The following is a 19,405-nucleotide window of genomic DNA, read 5'->3' as shown; positions in this document are numbered from 1 at the left end:
CTGGCACACTCCTGATTTGCCAGTAGAAAATATTGTGCCTTTTAGTCCCAATTAGCAAAACTTGCCATTTTGCAGCTTTCCCATAAGATAATAGGCTCTCCTGGGGCCTCAGAGAGTCTCCTGCAGCTAGGCTTGTTGGTTGAGCTCTGGGCAGGTGAGGATACAATTAAGGGGAGCTTTAGTGTGTTTGTGTTACTTTGGGTCAAAGAGAAGCATCAAGCTCATGTTCCAGACCTCCTGTAAACGGTCTGAGCCACAATTAGATACGGGAACAGCCACTGCATGAAATCTTGCATTCAGTCACTCCACAGACTGAGCACACACCCCCTTAGGGAGAGCTTCAAGAATAAGTTGAGGTAGTTGGTCTCAGTAAAGGGGTCGCTCAGCCCTCAGTCTCCCCTACCACACCCCTTAGGGCAGCGGTTCCCCCTTCCCTGGGTTGGGATCCTCCCCTGAGAGTCTTGGCCTCTTTGTCACCATCCAGGCTGTGGCAGGCAGAGCTGAATGAAACCACAAGAGCCAGGCCTGGGAAAAGGAAGGAAACACGCTACAAATGTTCTGGGAAGGGCTGCTGGCGGCTCCGTTCGCATCCCTCCTCAGCTTTCCCAAGGAAACACACACTGAGTATAATCAAGCACCCCGAGATGTGTGCCAAGCAGCAGAACCAAAGTGTGTGTTCCAAGAGTCCTGAGTTCTGAGAAGGGGAAAGTGGACCCGGGCTCTCAAACCCCAACGAAGACGCTCTCGGCAATTGATACCTACTTGCATGGGAAAAGTTGATTTTCTCCGGTGGACTGTCACTGGGTGTGTTAGTCACACATGCAGGCCCCAGACCCAGCAGTAGGTAGCCAACATAAAAGAACTCATGGTATTTTTGTACATTTTTGGTCTCATGTTGCTTAAGTAATTCTTTTCAGTCTTACTAGTCTGCTTGTGTATGTATCATGGTTTCCAATTTTGTGTGTTTTTTAAAGAAAAATATGCATGCTCTGTTTTCAAACACACCAGAAGAGGGCATCAGACCCCCATTACAGATGGTTGTGAGCCACCATGTGGTTGCTGGGAATTGAACTCAGGACCTCTGGAAGAGCAGCCATGCTTTTAACTGCTGAGCCATCTCCCCAGCTCCATGATTTTGTATTTTTATTGGTTGTATGTATATGTGTGTATTTCTTTCTACTTTAATTCTATTTTTTCCATTTTGTTTGCTTCTCTCTCTCTCTCTCTCTCTCTCTCTCTCTCTCTCTCTCTCTCCCTTCCTCCCTCCCTCCCTTCCTTCTTTTTTGAGACAGGATATCTTCATGTATCCCTGGCTGTCCTGGAACTAATTCTGTAGACCAGACCAGCCTCAATATCTTAGAGACTCTGGAACTCACCTGCTTCTGCCTCCCACGTGCTATGGTTGAAGGTGTCCACCACCACTGATTGATGGGCTCGTTTGCTTTCTACAGCGAGAGAAAGAAAGGGCACGGTGGAGGGTGGATGGAGAGGTTGGAAGGATCTGGGAGGAGGGGAAGCCATAATCAGAGTATATTGTATGAAAAATATTTTTTCAATAAAATTGTATGGAAAAAAATAATTTGCAGCCCAGCGCTGAACCTCCAATTCCTTCTCATCATCGGATCAGGCAGAGTTCTGAGTCACAAATGTGTGAACCTGGAGGGTGGAGGAGGACCAGGCAAGGTTTTTCCAGGAGAGAGGGAGGGAAGACTGTTGGTACAACAGGGACCAGCATGTCTGAAAGCAGGGCAGCAGGAGGGTTTGTGGATTGTGATGTCTCCTATTAATTATCCTAAGGACTGTTGCCATAGCCCCACCATCCAGGGACTCTCTAGGGGACCTTCGCTCTGGAGCTTCTGTCCAGTCCCATCTCAGTCTGAGGTGCTGCCTACGTGGTCACAATCGCTGGCCTTCTATGTTGTGCAGGCATGACCTCCGCGACATTGCATTCCCGAAGGTCAGTGCTGGCTCTGACTGGTCATACTACATGATCAGTGCCATTGCTGGTCCAGGAGAACCACAGGAAGGCAGCCTGTGATCTAAAGGTGCTGCTTACAGCTTACACAACTGCAGGGGAGACTTCTCTCTACAGACCCTTATCTGTGTCCCGCTTTGAAGAGCTATCTTTACACTGTCCTGGGAGTGAAGCCCTTGGCATGCTGTCAATAGAGGAGAAGGTGGTGACTGGGCACTCTCTTGATTCTTAAAATAAGCCTGTGTTTCCCATCCGAGTATTAACCAGGTCTCGCCCCACTTAGCTTTGGAGATCAAGCTGGATCTGGTGTGTTCAAGGCGGTAGGATTGTAGATGTAAAATCAATTTTTGTTTGAAGACTTATCTTGCCTACCAGTGCTTTCTCCAGAGACAATGATTTTCCTTGGGAAGGATCATGAAAAGCATTTTGTCTGAACACAGCTCAGTGGGGTCGACGTTCCGGGTCGATGTTTGGATTCGAGGTCGGTGTGGACAGTAGTGACATAGGCAGGAGCCACCTGGGTACACAGAGACCCAAGCAGTGGTGCTGAGGGAGTGTGGGGGCCTGAACACTCATGGTGGATGAAGAAGCCCATGAGACAAGACCAGAGAAGTGGACCAAAATCTCACCGTGAAGGATGGTTGAGGTCACAGGACACCTTGGGAATTTGATTGGTTTAGGAATAATTGAGGTCTGAGGGTGAGGCAGAAGAAAAGAGACTCCATGGAGACATCCAGAGGTGTGTCCAAGAGAGGGCTGTCCAAGGGGCTCTTAGCCTTCTTTATAGTTTTGTTTGCAAATCATAGAGAACCAGCTCTGTTTCCCCGTGGTCCACCTGCTGGGCTCCATGCATCCCACTGACCACAGGAAAGTAAGAAGCATGTGCTGAAGCATTCCCCGGGGCTTAGGGAGCAGGCTCTTAACACAGCAGGGCCCTTCAGATGTTGCCTAACTGACAAGCCCAGGCTGGTGCCTGCCATCATCTGTTCACGAAGACACAGTTTCACAAAGTCTCTGGACTGGAAGGAACATTGGAGGTCAGGCTCTCCCAGCCCTTGGGTGGGAACTTGCAGCCCATTCCAGTAATTTAGGAGTTTGTCCTTCTACTGCATGGAAGACCTGGAGACAGTTTGTTGTGACTCTTCCATAGTGTGCCATTAGAAACTTCCCTCACCCATGGATCACAGCCCTCTGTGAACCCCCACCCCAAGGACGAAATGTAACACATCTTGTCTTTTGTGTCTAGCAATGAGGGGTGCGATAAGCCCAGATTTGGGAACACAAATCTTTTTGCCCTTCACACTACAGCTATGAGAATGGTCGCCATGGTTACAGCAGCTTCTCAGAGGTGTCTAGATTTTCATTTTTTCCCCTCTAGTCCCCTAAATGTCTAATTTATGAGTAATCAGTTTAGGCAACCTGGAAAGTTTCTCGTGTGTGTGTGTGTGTGTGTGTGTGTGTGGTGTGTGAACATCAAGAAACGTATATTATATATTCAGAACCCCAAAAGTAGGTTGACAGGAAAATCTTTGGCACGTTTTTTCTTCCCCCACTCTAAAAAGAAATTTGGGCTGACTTTAAAATGTTCAAGTTAAACAAGATTCAATGAGAGAAGCGCCGTCTTCAGATTCTTCAAAGGCACGTGAGCCTCGGAGGGCTGGGTCTGACCTAATTATGTTTTCTTTAATGTGGAATAGCTATTTGCCCAACGTCCCATTTGCATCTCGCCATCACGTTCAAATGGTGGGGACATTGGTTTCTCTTTTAAAAGCATCCTTTGAACATGAAAGTGTTGCCCTCCCCCAACCCCCTCCCCTTGTTTTTTTTTTTTTTCTCCTTGTAAGAGCAGCGATAAGGATGGATCGATAATTACATTGTTGGGTAAAAATGAATATAAATTTTATTGAAAAAGAACTCCAGCAACAGCATCCTCGACAGCCAGCGGCCCACACAATTCAGCACACATGTCAGGAGAAATAGTCACCTCTGTCGGTTTACTTCACACAAAAGGAAACTTCAGACCTCAGATAAACTGCCTCTGACATCCCACAGTAGTGAGCTATGCGGTCACAGCCTTAACCTGGTGTTTACTGCCGGCCAACCAGTACGGTTCAAGAATTAGCGGAGGGAGAACCCAACCACTTCAGTAAATATGGCAAAGAAAAGGCCGGACCACTGGGGTAACTTTTCTCCTTTTCAAGTCCTTTGAGAATTTCTCAGAGTTTATTGGCAACGCGTCCCTCCTACTTCACAACAGGAAATGGTTCTTATATCTAGCTCAAATCCTTCATGCTTCAGTTAATCTATTTATGTCTCTCTAATCTCCGTAGGCTGGGAGGAGTCTGTCCTGGTGGGACAATGTAACATATGGAGAACTCAAAATATTCACAATCAGACAGAGAACAGTCCAGCTGAGCTGGTGGCACTTTTGAAGCAAGCCGAAAAGAGCTTAATTGCACCCTTTTGCCCCACCACGCCCCGTCCTTCTGCACCCTGGCACCCATCCTGGGGCCAGCCTGGCAAAATGCTAAGTTTGATCAGTTTCAGCCTGTCATTGCCATAGTAATAAGTGTGATCACAGCGACACTAGCCAGGCATCCCCGTGCCCAGGGTTTCTGTCTCTGGAAAGGCTTTCTGGGCAAGGCGCTCAATTTTCAATCGCACCCCATGTCTCCTCACCACGCCAGGCCAGGAAGTCTCACCAGGGTCTTCTCACAGTCTGCACGGCAACGCTGACCTTGGTGTATCCACGACGAGGATGACAGATCCACGATGTGGATGCCGTAGACAGCATAACTCGTGAACAAGGGACAAGAAAGCACCTAGTGATTTTTAACAATCATAGAAAGATCCTGCTTGGGGGTTCGCAGCAGTGGCAACTTCGCACATAACCACAAGGGGGCGCTCGTGCCATTTGATCGGCCAATGGGACTCGTGGACCAGCAGACAAAGAGGGGGATTTGAATAAAAAAGCTTCAAAACGCAACCTCCAAATTTCCAGCCTGAGCAGCATGCGTGTAAAAATTCATGAAGATTGGATTCAGTTTCATGTATCTTTGCTTCAGTAAAAAGAAATGCAGGCGTTTTTTCGAGTGCACCTACAGCTGCCTTGACAAAGGGGCTGCCTGGTTAAACAAGGAGGGAGGGGCGTGTGGACGACCCGGGCCACTGGGAGACGCCAGGTCTGGGTTTCTGGTGCTGAGGACAGCTCCTGTTTTGTGGGGTAGCATCCTCTACAAGCTCCAGAACGGATTAATTATGCAGTTTTGAAAAATATGGGGATTTTTTTTTTTTTTTTTTTTTTTGCTTTTCTTCAGGGCTAGCAGTGGCTGTCGCGGCTGTGTCTAGCGAGTGGCAGGGAGTCGCAGAAGCACTTACTATTTCGTTAAAACATAGCACACTTCTTCCTGCTCATCAAAGGGGTGAGGAAAGACTGTTTCCAGGCAGTGCAAACTCCACCGTTTACTTGTGGTGGTGCCTATGCCTTGTAGTTGAGACACCCCCACCTCTCAGCCCACTGGGCTTTTGTGCGTTTTCCAGGAGTGAGTGACAAGATGCTGATGGGCCAAGACTGCCAGAGGACCCTGGACACAAGGCAAGGCAGCTCAGCCCCTAGCAGCTATGCCAATCACAAGTGAGGCTACCCAGACTGGTGGAGGACTGATATCTGGTATCAGGTGGGTGACAGTAGGGAAGGGGCAGAAGGGAATGAGGAATTGAAGTTCTGGGATCCTAGGTCTTCGAATGGGCTTCACTTGGCAGACTGCCCACCCAGAGGTGTGGGTGCCTATGGCTGAGTCCATTGTGTTCCCCTCCTCAGTCCCAGCATGCAGCACGGGGGTCAGTCACTTACTGAACGAGTCTGATGGGCTCTTACTGAGGAAAGAATTGGATGCAGAGGCTGTGAGTACCTCAGGCTGACTCTGGCTGCAGCTGAGCTTGAGGACATTCCTCAGAGAGCAGTGAGGGGTAGGGGTGGGAGTCCTGAGATGGGTGCAGTGGGCAGAGTCCTAGAACCCAGAAGTTTGGTGGGGATCATCCTGGAGCACATCGGTGTGTGGGATGCTACTGCAGGAGCCTCTTGGGGTTTTCCTCAGGCCTTCCCTGCCTGCTGCTGCCTGCTCACTCCTCAGCTGTTGCCATGGAAACACCAGCCTCAGGTGCTGCTGAGGGCCAGCTAGGCAGTTGAGGCTTTTTTAGGACAGGTCCAAGCAAGTAAGAGGCCCTCAACTGTTCCCAATGGAAGGTTGAGCTTGGGGCAGGGTTGTTATCTCAGAGACACAGGAGCAAAAATGGCTATGATGGGGCTTTTCTCAGAGACAGGCACAAACACTTTCTCTAGGGGAGGGTGGTGGTCCCCTCAGCTTGGTTTGGCCTGCTGAGACTCATCTGCTTGCCCAGGGCCCAGGTCTCCACTCACAGTCATCAGTCAGGCTTCAACAGGCTACATAGGCATTTGAGGCTCCTGATGATGGCTGGAAGGGCATCTCCAGGCACTCAGCTAAACTCTGCTAAGCACGCAGAATCTGGGATCTTCACCCTTACGTGTGGGCTGCTGGACTTCCAAAAACACTCCATCCCTGGTCCCTAGCCGGGACATCCATGTGTGCACATGGCTGTTTTTCTGCCCTTATCACATCTCAGAGACACTAGGGATCAGGAGATAACAGCCCCCAGTTGGCTGAGGGGCAGCTAGCTTGTTTTCTACCCTCCCCTCACAAGTTCGTGAAGAGCATGAAGTGGCTAATAGAGGCACCAGGAATGTGGAAGATGGGCAGGCCCAACATTCCCTGGGGTCCAGAAGTATCGGGGAACACCATGTTACTGGGGCGGGGACACACCTCTCTAATAGCTCACACACTGTTGGGGCAGGGAGGAGAATTCTCTAGGCATCTTGAGGGAAGCATTCAGCAGCGGTAACACCTCCACTTTCCTTTCCCACCCAGCTCTACACCAAAGTATGAACGAACACAAGAGCAGGCACAGGCAGGGGCGTACACTTCACAATACCTTGGGTTTACATAGCACCTTTTCCTTTTAGAGGGCCCTTGCCTCTGTCCCTTCAATCCACAGCCACACTGAGTGAGCCCTCAGCAGCATGAATTCCTCAGTGCCTGAGGCAGAGCAGGGAGACCGAGGCAGAGGGGACTGAGGCAGAGGCCTAGAAGTGATTTCATGCAGATTAGTGGTGTCCTGGGCTCTCTCTGCACTTATCTTGGGTCCTCCCTGGGCAGTGCTGGCCGTAGCCCTGGGAGACTGTGGATAATGCTGTCCTCCCTCACTGGTCATTCACTTTGTATTTCAGGATGTAACTGTAGAAGTTGTGGTTAGCATTCTCTAGCACCATGACATAGACTTCTTGGCAGCCGGCCGTGTTGCAGCTGCCCTCCCAGTAGCCCTCAGGGTTGAGGGTGAGGGGCCACGTGTCCTGCCCTTTCACCAGAGCTTTGGCAATGCCATGCAGCTTCAGTTTGAAGGGTATGTTGCGGTTGGCGGGAAGCACCCCCGAGAGAGGCTCTAGCAGCTCATTGTCCTGTCCCCAGTGGCCGTAGATCTCGGGGAACATAGGCCAGTTCACCTTGGTGTTGGCACAGCACAAGAGGTAGTTGAAGACAAAGACGAAGTTACCTTGTTCTTGCCTCTTCTTCACAAAGATCTTAAGGGCAAACTTGCCAGCATGGGGCAGCTGGACTTTCAGCTCGGTCCTCTTCTCTCGGTTCATCTGGAAGATGTAGCGCCTCTTTGTCTCCTCGGTGATGGGACTGTCATCGCCGTGAAGGGATGCCAGGATGCTGATGCCCTCTTCCACCACAAAGCTGATGGAGCAGCGACCGTCGCTGGTATGGATGATGGGGTCAGGGTGTGAGGGCTTCCTGATGCCCATCTGCTCCGAGAACCAGCTGGGGCCCACGGGCTGGTGAAGCTCAGTGGGCAGCCGGACAGAGAAGTCTACATAGTTGCACTTGAGCGTGTATTCCAGCACCGAACTGTAGATTTCAGAGTTGCCTTTGGCGAAGATCTGCAGCTTGTGGGTGCCCATGGTTGGAGGGTACACCTCCAGTTTCATCCCGTTCTTCCTGAGGCTCAGGAGCCCGTGCTCTTGCTTGCCGTTGAGCATGAACATGAACAGTGTCGGGGCACGGCTCTCTATGGTGACGGTGGCTTTCCCGTTCACTGTGGAGAGGAAGTCGTGGTTAGGTGAGACGGATCCTGTGTGTTCTGGTGAGTGCTTACCCACGGGGGGAGGTGTGACTTACAGTGTGCATCCGTGTCCGTGGTGTGAATATTTCTACCAAACTCGATTTTACCAACGTGATGGCCTGCCCTGTGAACATGGTATTCCCCCGACTCATTTGGGCAAATCGTTTTGAAACAGCTGATAACTGGGGGGGTGGGGGTTGGGAGGTGGGGCAAGGAAAGCCTACCCTAGCCATCTATCTTCTTTCCTTCACTATCCCACTTGGTTTATATAAGAGGAAGCCTGCCTAGATATTTAACTTGTTCCAGAGCAGGGAAGGGGCTAAAAGGATGGAAAGAATGCTGTCTCCTTCAGTTCATATATATATTTTTTTTTAAAAAAAGACTTTTATGTGTGTGCATGTCTTTGTTTGAATGCCGTGTGTGTGTGTGTGTGTGTGTGTGTGTGTGTGTGTGTGTGTAATGGTCCAGGAGAGGGTACTGAATCCCCTGGAGCTGGAGTTACAGTCGATTCTGAGCTGGCTAAAGGATGTGGGTACTGGGAACAGAACGCAGGTCCTCTGGATGAACACCAAGCTCTCTTGAGCACTGAGCTACCCATCCACCCCACCCCACCCCTTAACTCTTAAGTTTTACTTTTGTATCACTCCCGTGTAATGATTATGGTATCAACAGCTGTCATATGAATACAACATCGTAACCAGTAAGGGCTTCACTCCAGGAGTCTGTGCCTAGGAGTGTATAGGGTATCTGGTCTCCTCTCCTCGACACTTGCTTCTCACACAGGGGTGCCATTGCTGGGTTTCTGGACTGGGTCTCAGAGAACCAGTCCATCCATTCTCTCTCCCTCCAGCTCCCCCTCGACCTGCATTTGGATGCCTTTATTTGGTCATTGTTTTTCACTGGCTTTTGCAGCTCACGAAGGCTTTTTCTATCTGGGCTTCGCTGGCTCCCCAGGGCAGTGTCTGCTCTGAAAGCCTGGCCACAGCTTCTGTGAGAAGCTGACCACCCTACCCCTTGGCCCATCAACTTCTCCAGCCCGGCTTATGGATGGAGACAGGCAAAAGAGAAGGCTGGTTCACAGTCACTATTAATCCTCCATTCTATACATGGTGGAAGACTCACCCTAAAGACCTGGCTGCAAAGAGTCTGCCTCAGCCCTTCAGGTGAGCTGGATGTGCTGGAGGCCTCTTCCAGAGAACCAGTCATTTCAGAATAAATCCTGGGAGCGCTTTTCTACACTCTGCCTTTGTCTGGGCTGTGAGCTCTTTGGGAAGAGTTTAGTGCCTGTCTTAGGGAACATTTGGCAGAAGTGTGCTGAACATCTTCTAGGAAGAGGTAAATTATTGGGAGCCCCAAAGGCCTCCGAAACACCCCGCTATCCTCTCTGCCTCTTCTCTCCTTGCATTCACTGACCCTCCCTGAATCTTGGCGCTCTCCCCTTCCTCTTCATCTCACCTCCACCCTCCTCTCTTAAGGCAAACTCACGGGCACCAAGAAATATCCTTTCAATATGCGGCATGAATATGGAACTGAGTTTTAGGTTAGTATAAATTAAGAAATCTGGTGTTTACATTGTTTTCATCTCCCCCAAAAAAGGGCAAACTCGATTCAGCAATACAATCACGATGGCGTGGTGATGGCGTGGTGATGGCGTGGTGATGGCGTGGTGATGGCGTGGTGATGGCGTGGTGGTCTGCTCAAGTCTCTCTTGTGGTTTAATGTTTCACAGTTGAGACCACAGGCCTCTGTCAGACTCAGGTGTGGGGAAATAAGTGTCAAAGTGAGCAGCTGTGGGCTGTTGCTTCAACAGCGGAAGCGGCCATGTGTCTGTTACTTACCAGAGACCACGGATTTGCATCCAGATCAAGAATCCATGGGGAAGTGCAGTGGGCAAGAGGCACCTGCTCCTGGACTGCACCCCTGGCCCTATCCCCTTGCTCCATCAGTCAGAGTGTGGGGTAGGGCAGAGGCCATCATCCCTCCGGCTACCTAGCTGATTGCTTCTGGGAGCTCAGACTTTCTGTCAGGGAGGCCTCCTGGTGGCAAGGCTGGTGCTGACAGGTTGGGTTTTGATGAGAAGGAGGAGGTGGGCTGGTCAGCCTTCCTGACTCCTGCTGTGGTGTGTCAAGAGTAGGATCAGGCTCTGGATTCCCAGAGGGGCATGAGAAACAGTCCTTTAGGAAGAGTCCTTTGAGGTCCATGTCTGTGACTCTGGGGTCAGGCCTTGTCCCTCAAGGGTGACACCTGGCTGCCGTGGTTTCCATGGTATGTCAAGGGACAGCAAGTGTCCGCTCAGGCCATGGGAGATAGCTAAGCTTGGTGGTCTGCTCTTCTTGGCTCGCTCTAGGGGGAAGGGAGCTTCAGTCATTACTGATGACCCACCCTTGTGTGCCTGCCTCTCCTTACCTGTTCTGATCATGGGCGTCTCTGGGTGGGCACTCAACATGCCCTTATTGTAGAATTCACTCTTGTGGTACATGTTGTTCTCAAACTGCCTCAGAGACTGGGGTGGCTTCAGCAGTTGCCAGTTTTTGTTGTCTGGGAAGTGGTCCTCAATGAACAGGGCAGGGTGGGTGAGGAAGTAGAATTCATTGTAGCTGTAGTGGAGGGAGACCTGGTTAGGAGCCATGAGTAGGCCTGACCACCATCAACCACATCTGGCTGTATCACAAGGGAGCTTTGGGAAACCTTCGTCCAGCTAACCCAACCACTGGATTGGGTGTTGCTGACACAGAAGCTTGACAGCAGGATGATCTGTGGTCATGGGCACTGCAGACTGTTCAGTGGCTGTGTGCAGACCCTGAGGTCACATAGGATCTGAGGTCCCTTCTAAGACAAGGCCACAGCATGAACTCAGGGGCCTGCTCTCAGAGCCTTAGGATGTTATGGATAGGGTGAGGTAGAAAAGATGGCTCTCTCTGTGTTTAATGCCCACAAGTATTTGAAAGGACCAAAAGCATGATCCACGGAGCAGGTCCACACAGCGAGAGCATGGGGAGTTGGGGACACAAGGTGCCAGTATCCTAGCTGCGAGGGACCCTTCTCGTCCCTGTGCCTGAGGGGCGGGGGGGGGGTTTAGTAGTGGAACTTCTGTAGCTCCTTAGGGCTGGTCAGAGACCAAGACAAAGAGAAGAAAAAAAAGCCAGCCTGGGCTTGGGAGGCTTTGCTCCCCTTAAAGGGGACACTGTTGGGAGTAACAGCTGTACGTGGGGTGAGTGTGGAGTGCCAAGGTTTCACTTGCACACGTTGGAGGGAGCAGTCAGTTTCCCAAATAAAGGGGGCCAAGGCTGCCAAGGGACATTGTGACCCATAAGAATGTCATGCTTGGGGGTTGAGGATTTAGCTCAGTGGTAGAGTACTTGCTTAGCAAGCTCAAGGCCCTGGGTTCGGTCCCCAGCTCAAAAAAAAGAATGTCATGCTTGGCTGTGGGTTAAGTTCAGGGTTGGCCAAGCCTTAGATGATAATCGTGGTCCAGACTGTACCCTGAGCACCCAGGTACTCAACTCCACCTACAGCTCTCCTCCCTGCCAACCACATCCTTCTTCCTCCTTTGGAGAAGAGGAAATGGAGGAGAAGGTGTAACATCTAGGCATCATGGTTGTGGGCAGTGAGGCTCCTTAGCCTCACCCCTCCTCATGTGTGACCTGGGGCAAACTGGAAGGGCTCCTGGGTTTAGCTGCAAAGACTCATGAAGAGTCAGAGGAGCCACGGAAGGGTGAGGTGACAAGAAAATTCAGCTCCTTGCAAGTGATCTGGAGCCAACTTTAGGGAAGGTGAGTGTAGCTAGGCACAGCTGTCCAGCCTTCCCTCCCACTTGGCCCTTCCCTTCCACCAGATGCCTCCCTTCTTCAACCTTGTCCCCACCCCACACACAAATAAGACACTGGCAAGACAGAGCCTTGTACTTACAGGAAGGTGAATTTGGAGGTGGCGGTATCCACCAGGCCACTGCCCCAGGTGCTGTCCACCAGGTGCCAACGACCCTCAAGGTACACAGCATTCCAGGCGTGGTCGAACTCTCCAGAGAAGCTTTGGCCAGTCTTGTAGCCAAAGCCCTTGGAGTAGCCAGGCACGGTGACACACTGCACACCAGCAACCCTGGGGATGAGGCATAGGTCTGAGAAGGGGCTTGAGGGCTGGGGTGTGGGGACAGGAATCCACAGTGCTGGCAGGCCCTGCCTGTGCAGACTGACTATAGCCCTGTCATTTGCTACTCCCTTGAGACCCTTCTGCTCACTTCTGAAGTGTCTCCCCAGGGCCTGCTTGACATGATCTGATGCACACAGTTCCTCAGGAGGAAAAATCAGGACAAGAGCGAGGACGGCCTTGAGAATGTAGGGAGTAGGGAGATGGAGATGTTCTTGGAAGGAAACCAACAAGGGAGAGCTGCACACTGAGGCTGGGAAGCCGGCAGACCTTGGGTGTGCTGGTGAGGGCAGGAGGTAGCTGAGATCTGATTCCTGGCTATTCTTCACTGCACAGGGTTGGGAAGGCAGGCAAATGGGTGTGTCCAGAACTAACCTAGGAGAATGGCAGCCAGGATACCTGATCATCAGCTTTGGCCTTCACGAGGAAGGGACAGAAAGCACCATGGTGCATTAATATCATTCACTGACTATCTGCCTGCATTGGCCCATTTTGTATCACCTTGACATAAGCGAGAGCCATCAGAGGAGGAAGCCTCAATTGACAAAATGCCTCCATAAGACTGGGCTGTAAGCAAGAATGTAGCACATTTTCTTAATTAATGACTAATAGAGGGAGGGCCCAGGCTATTGTGGGTGGAGACACCACTGGGCTGGCCATCTTGGGTTCTATAAAAAGCAGGCTGAACAAACCACAGGGAGCAAGCCAGTAAGCAGCATCCTCCATGGTCTCTGCACCAGCTCCTACCTCCAGGCTTCAGCCCTGTGTGAACTCATGTCCTGACTTCCTTCTACAATGAACTGTGATATAGAAGCATAAGCTGAATAAACCCTTTCCTCCCCAAGTTGCTTTGGTCATGGTGTATCACCACAGTCATAGTAACCCTAAGTCACTAACACAGCCACCATTTTGAAATCTCTATCTGCTCCAAGAGGAGGGAAGACATTGACTGGCTAGTCTTTGGTTTTTTGTTTTTTGTTTTTTTTTGACAGGGTATCCCATGGCACACAGCAAGGCAGGTATCACTTTGGGGAAAGTTGGAGGGTCGGGGATGGGTGCCAGTCACTTTTGGAGGCCTCATAAAACCAGGTCTGGGCTGTGGCTAGCACCCCAAGGCTGAGAAAGCAAGTCCACCGAAGGCCCTGCCTTCCCCATACCCACTGGCCCCCTTTCCAGTAGCTCCTTCCCAACATAGCTAGACAGTACCAGTCTGACCCACGCAGAGCTGCTGACCCTGGTGCTGCTACTCCTGGTGCTGAGTTGCTCTGCCCCAACGCTTTTCTTGCATTTCTGAAAACTGATAGAATAAATTGACAAGTCTACTGAGTCCTGGTGCCCAAGGGATTCTTCAATGGAACTCCATTTGCACCCCAACAACTGTCCCACCCTCCACACAGCGCTGACCCTGAGTGTCTCTCTCTGATGCCCGTGTCAGGTAGCAGAGCCTGGTCACCCTTGGGATGCATCAGGTCTGAGACCCCAGTACCATTAAAAACAGGGTCTTAGGCTAATGGGGTAAGAAGATCATGCATTTACTGTGAGACTAGGGAGAGGTTTCCCCATGAAGATGAGTAGGTAGGTAGTATGTATGTGTGAGTAGGTAGTATGTATGAGTAGGTAGTATGTAGTAGAACGCCACATTGAATAGCACTGATCTGTGCTTACACATCATTTGTTGGGTCACTGGGGCAAATGTGGTAGCATGCAAATGAAGAGACTTTCATTTCTTACTTTGCTTCTCGTGCAGATGATGATGGCATGCTACCACACCTGCTGCAGCCCTCCTCTCCCTGCAAAGCCACACTGAGGCCACTCACCCCAGACTCCTCACAGGGGATGACATTTGGGATCCCTGTTGACGTTTGGTCTGTTTGCTGTGTATTGTAATGCTAAATTCTGGACCCCAAGGTCTGGTTGCCTCCAGAGACGAGGAAATCCTCACATACGCCAAGTGATGCTGTGTCACACTGCCCTCTAAGTTATCCCCCGATTGGTCAATAAAGATGTCTACAGCCTGTAGCTGGGCAGAAGAGGTAGGTGGATTTTGGTTCTGGGCTTGGGGTCTGAGGCAGAGAACAGGAGGAGAGGAGGGGAGAGAAGAAGAAGACACCATGAGGTAGGCAGATCATGAGGGCATGGCCAGGAGGGCTGGCCAATTGGAGTAGGAGTGGCCTGGGCAGAGCAAGACAAAGCTTATTATAAATATAAAGGCTTTGTGTCTTTTAGTGGGGAACTATATGATCAAGGGTGGGGAAGGAATCACCAATTAATATTTACTGCAACAGGTACCTGCCCTTCTGTATACAGCATCAAAGAGGCGTTAGGCCTCCAGGGCTTCCTCAGGAATCTCATGAAAGCAGCTGGACCCTGTGAAATTATTTCAGGAGCACTTGGGGATATCCTATTGACAGACACCAAGAATAGCTAGACCCTGAGAGTAGGATTTTTTGTTGATGGTCGCCAAAATGAGTCCCAGAACAGGTCTTCCTGGGGCAGGAAGCTACCACAGACAGTCTCCCTGAGTATAAATGTATACATGGAGAATGAGGACAGGGATGGGTGGGAAGAGATTCTTGATCCCTTGGAAATGGAATTATAGGTGGTTTTATTTTTTTAAATTCCTCTCTGCATCTTAAGTTTTTTTTTTTGGAGGGGGCTGTAGGGTTGGGGCAGAGTGCTTGCCTTGCACGTAAGAGCCAAGACTCAGTCTCCAGCACTGTGAAAAGGAGCAGGGAGTGCTGGAGAGATGGCTCAGCAGTTAAGAGCACTGACTGCTCTTCCAGAGGTCCTGAGTTCAATTCCCAGCACCCATATGGTGGCTCACAACCATCTGTAATGGGATCCGATGTCCCCTTCTGGTGCGTCTGAAGACGGTCACAGTGTAGTCAAATACATGAAATAAATAAAATAAATCTTAAAAAAAAAAAAGAAAAAAGAATCAGGGGGCAGTGTGGGGTCTGGGTGGGGGAGGGAGCACAGCAAACATTTTAAAATATGATTATGTGTTAGTTTTAGGATTGGGAAAATCTATACACACAACTTAAGTTATAGTCTTCAGTAATTATTTCCCAGGGTCGCTCAAAAAACACTGCGTATATAAACTTTAATCTGGTGAGGAGAGCAAAGGGAAGCCCTGGGAACCTTCGCATTTGCAAATGGCTCACTTCACAGGAAGGGCAAGTGGTGAGTGGAGTGGTGATTGTTGTCTGGTGCTTGCTCTCTGCTCAGAGCATCGGGATCAAGAGAGGAGGGAGGAGCATTTGGCAGCCACGTCATCTCTGGGTGCTGGAGTGAACTGGGCTCTCCCATGGGCAGACTGTGTCTCCTCCTCCTGGGGGAAGCTTGTCTTAAACAGTGAATGGGAGGTTTTCTTCACCCAGGAGGAGCAAGTGGGGAAGGGTTTTGCACAGCCCAGGAAAGGGCCACAGGAGGAAGAGAGGACAAGTGACCTGTACCTGTATTGCTCCAAGCTGGAATGGGTGGTCATAGAGTGCAGCCAGGAAATCAGGATTCTATTGCTACGTCTAACAGTCTCACCTGTGGTGACCTTGCCAGGCTCTTTATGGGCTAAAAAGGATGGTTGGCATTAAGTGATCTCCAGGGGGTGATTCTCCTCTGACAGACGGAGGAGAAGGAGAAAGGGCCGTGGGGAATGCCTGTGGCAGAGCTAAGATGAAAAATGAAGTCAGCTGTAAGTTTATGCATTGCCAGTGTATGGCAGGGGGATATTTTATTATCTGGCAGCTATGTGTAAGACGACTTGGACAGAAGTCACAATGTAAAGTGTTGTCAGTAACCCATAGTTTTTATATGAATTAAATAATTCACTGGCATAAAACAATGATTGTAGAACTATCTATCTAGCCTCTCTGGCTCCTTGATCAGATCATGATCCGTGACCTTTTCATGTCATTGAAAGAGCTCTGACCGTACAAATGCTGTGCCACGCGCAGGATAGGGCACTGGGTCGGGGGGAAGCACATGACATATAACAAACCACACAGTAAGAGATTGGCTCAGTGGCTGCCTTAGAAGTGCTCATGCTTGCGAAACAGGATCTGTGCACTATTAGTGAAACACCGGACTGAAGCAAAGTGCTGGGAGCTCTGGGGCAGGAGCTGGGAAAAGTGTTGAAGAAGCTAGCTCAGCTGAGACATGTTTCCACCTGCTGAGCAACTTGACTGACCAGCCCCAAGCACAGTTCAAGGTCGTCTGTCTATTTAACCACCTTGGGCTGCAGAATCCTGCTTTTCTATTCAAGAGTCCTGCCAGTACCACTGTTGGCACAGCAGCACAGGGAGGATGTGCATCTGAACTTGCAAAGCCAGCTCGCATGCGAGACTCCTGAGCAAGCCTTCAGAGACACCCAGAACATCAGGAGAAAGCTGCAGCCCATCCCCAGCCAGGGCTGGGGCTCAGGGACCCAACCAATGCTCTGAGGCTTTGGAAGAACCCTTGGCCTTCCACGGGAGCCTGATGAGTATACACTGTGCAGAGGGGTAGGCAAATGGAAGACCACCTACCTAAACCCACTGACCTCGGCTGGCTTCTGAAGCTACCTTCACGTCCATTTTCTTGTCCCTCACCAAAGATTTGAGTGTACCAGCTTGCTGTGGCGTGTCCCCTGGGGACTGACTGAGGATGGGTCCAGACAATGGTGGTGGTTTGATACAGTTATGGTCCAGGCCCTGCCACAGGAGCGTGTGACACGGCTGTAGCCCGTGAGCAGCTGGTAGTGTGGGGGAGGGGCTGGGCAGGCAGGGACACTGCATGCAGCAGCCTTTGACCATGATAAACGAAACATTCTTTTCTTTCATTATCTCGCTGAAAGAGTGTGATTTCTAAGCAGGTGTAAGCAGTGGCATCTCTTTTCATCTCGTGGACTTGACTTCTCACAAACTTAGGTCTCTCTGTCTTGCTACACACCTGGCCACCTCTGGCTTCCTGAGACATGATCTCAGAGGTTTCCCGTCTAACTGTGGTTCAGAAAGAAAGGCTACCTGACTTGGGGACACACAGCCAGCTATACTAACACGATCCTAGGGTACAGCAACCCTGAGACACAGTCCGAGAGCTTTCGAATTATGCCAGGACTTTTGCAGATCAACATTCTGTTTGAATTTGTAAGTCTGTCCGTGGTTTACAATGAAATGAGGAATGACCAGTGATAGAGTTCGTGCTTGAATTCTCCTTCAATGTGTCTATAAGGGAGGGGGAGCTTAGGCGTCCCTTCCAGAGGCCTTGTGTGACAAAGCCAGCGCTGGCAATAATTAAATGATTTAAGCCAGCTCTGAGGGAAGGGGTGCAGGCCTCTAGTTCTAGCTACTCGGGGAGGCTGAGGTAGATAAGCTACAAGTACGAGGCATGCCTGAGTTGCAGAGAGAGTTGAAGATCAGCCTGGGTAACTCAGAGAGAGACTGTCTCAAAATAAAAACTTAACAGAGAGCTGGGCATGCAGCTCAGTGAGGGAGTTCTTAGCTGCATATATAAGACTCTGGGGTCAGTCTCCAACACTGCTGAAAAAGAAGAAAAAAAGACATGTAGCTCCTGGAGCGTCTGCCTCTCCTTAGAGGCTTGGACGGCCACTCTGGTCATATTGACCACCAACAGCAAACCAAGCAGCCATGCCTCTGTCCTTGCTCTTCACGACACTAGAAGATGGATGGATGGGACTGCAGCTGACATATGATGGGTGACAAACCAGCATGCTCAGCGTCAAAGCCTCAGACGGGTAATAAACCCCCGGTTATCTCAAATCTCTGGGAAATCTGCTAGCTGGTGTTACTGGGGCCGTGATTACAGTGGGAGGAGAATTTACTGCAGGCTGACTCAGTGGCAGGAGCCTGGGGAATTAACCTTAGCCCCTGCAAGGAGATTAGGCAGAATCAATTAAGGCTGTGTGGGCAATCCAGGCGAAAGACGGACTTACTGCTCCATGATAGAAAGTCAGAAGGAAACTGGACCAGCAATTACACAGGGGAGGAGAGAAGTAACAAAACACACGCCATGTCGGAAGCTTAGGGAGGCCAAGGGGGGGACAAATAAAGCCTGAAAATATCCAAGTCCTTAGCAAACCACTTGATTAAATTGGTCTTTAATGAGGCCGTGGCAAGGAAGCAGAGGATTAGGCAGGGCTTCCGAGGAGGACGGCTCTTTCATAGAGGCCACCCTGGCAGTGCACAGACTCAATCAGCAAAGTGTGGACCGCACGCCTAAGATTATTAAGGAATCGGCTGATGAATTTACCAAATGATTGGCAGTTATTCCAGGGGTGAAGGGGCTTAGGGAAGCCACGCATGAGCGGGTTACAGCTCTTTAAGGTAACACTTAAGGGGGTTCACAGAACCCTGGGCCACTGTTAAGTGTCCCAGGCAGTGCAAGGAATTTTGTGCGAGGTCGAGACTAACTTTAAGGGATGTAAAATGTTGGGGTGTATTTTAATGAGGAGCTACTGGGCAGGATGTGGCCACTGTTAAGCATCTGGGCCAGGTCAGAGAGCTGCCGGTTTCAATCAGGGTCAGCGTCAGTTTTCTGGCTCTATGTGGGCGGGCTGGCACAGTCAGTAGGAAAGTTCCGGAAAAATGCTCCTGTACTTATGAGAGATGGGGCAGGATTTAGACAAAAAAAGTAGCACTTCCGAAGTCAGCCGAGTGGCACCTCCACATGGCCTTGTCCCCTCTTTTCAACCGTTCTACTGTTCTGCCGCATTGCTGTTCTGCCATAAAATGCGGATGAAGAAACCGAGGCTTACGGAAGGTTGCTACCTTACCAAAATGAACGAAACTCATTGTAAGTAGTCAGTCAGGGATGGCGGCCCTGGTCTTTCTGGCTGTGCTAGTGACAGGTTTACAGTGAGCCCGGAGGCTCAGGAGACACACAGAAATGCTCGCAGGAGCAGCTGGTGCTCCCCGCAGGAGTCCTGTGCTGAGGGACCTGAGCTGACCATTCCATACAGTGTGGGGGAGGAGGCCCTTTCAGAGAAGCTCTGGGCAGTTAATGGTTGCGTGCAGAGGGAGAGTCAAATTTCTCCTTGGTAAGTCGCCCTTGTTTAACAAACCCCTATTAAAGGCCTACTGTGTACAA

The 19,405-nt window shown here is 50.4% G+C and overlaps 1 protein-coding gene across 2 annotated transcripts in view; it reads right to left on the bottom strand.

The window, feature by feature from the left end:
• Window positions 1-3,852: 3,852 nt before the first annotated feature.
• Ky (kyphoscoliosis peptidase) overlaps window positions 3,853-19,405 on the bottom strand; it is a 39,541-nt gene continuing 23,988 nt past the window's right edge. The window contains 3 exon segments of one of the 2 annotated variants that reach the window (NM_001413796.1): window positions 3,853-8,149; window positions 10,583-10,773; window positions 12,086-12,274. In NM_001413796.1, the coding sequence (NP_001400725.1) occupies window positions 7,254-8,149; window positions 10,583-10,773; window positions 12,086-12,274 (1,276 nt within the window). In that variant the 3' untranslated portion in view covers window positions 3,853-7,253. 2 annotated transcript variants of the gene reach the window in all.

The sequence above is a fragment of the Rattus norvegicus genome, chromosome 8 (assembly GCF_021556685.1).
Source record: "Rattus norvegicus strain SHRSP/BbbUtx chromosome 8, alternate assembly SHRSP_T2T, whole genome shotgun sequence".
In the NCBI taxonomy this organism is placed as follows: domain Eukaryota; kingdom Metazoa; phylum Chordata; class Mammalia; order Rodentia; family Muridae; genus Rattus; species Rattus norvegicus.
This window is presented reverse-complemented; position numbering and strand designations above follow the sequence as displayed.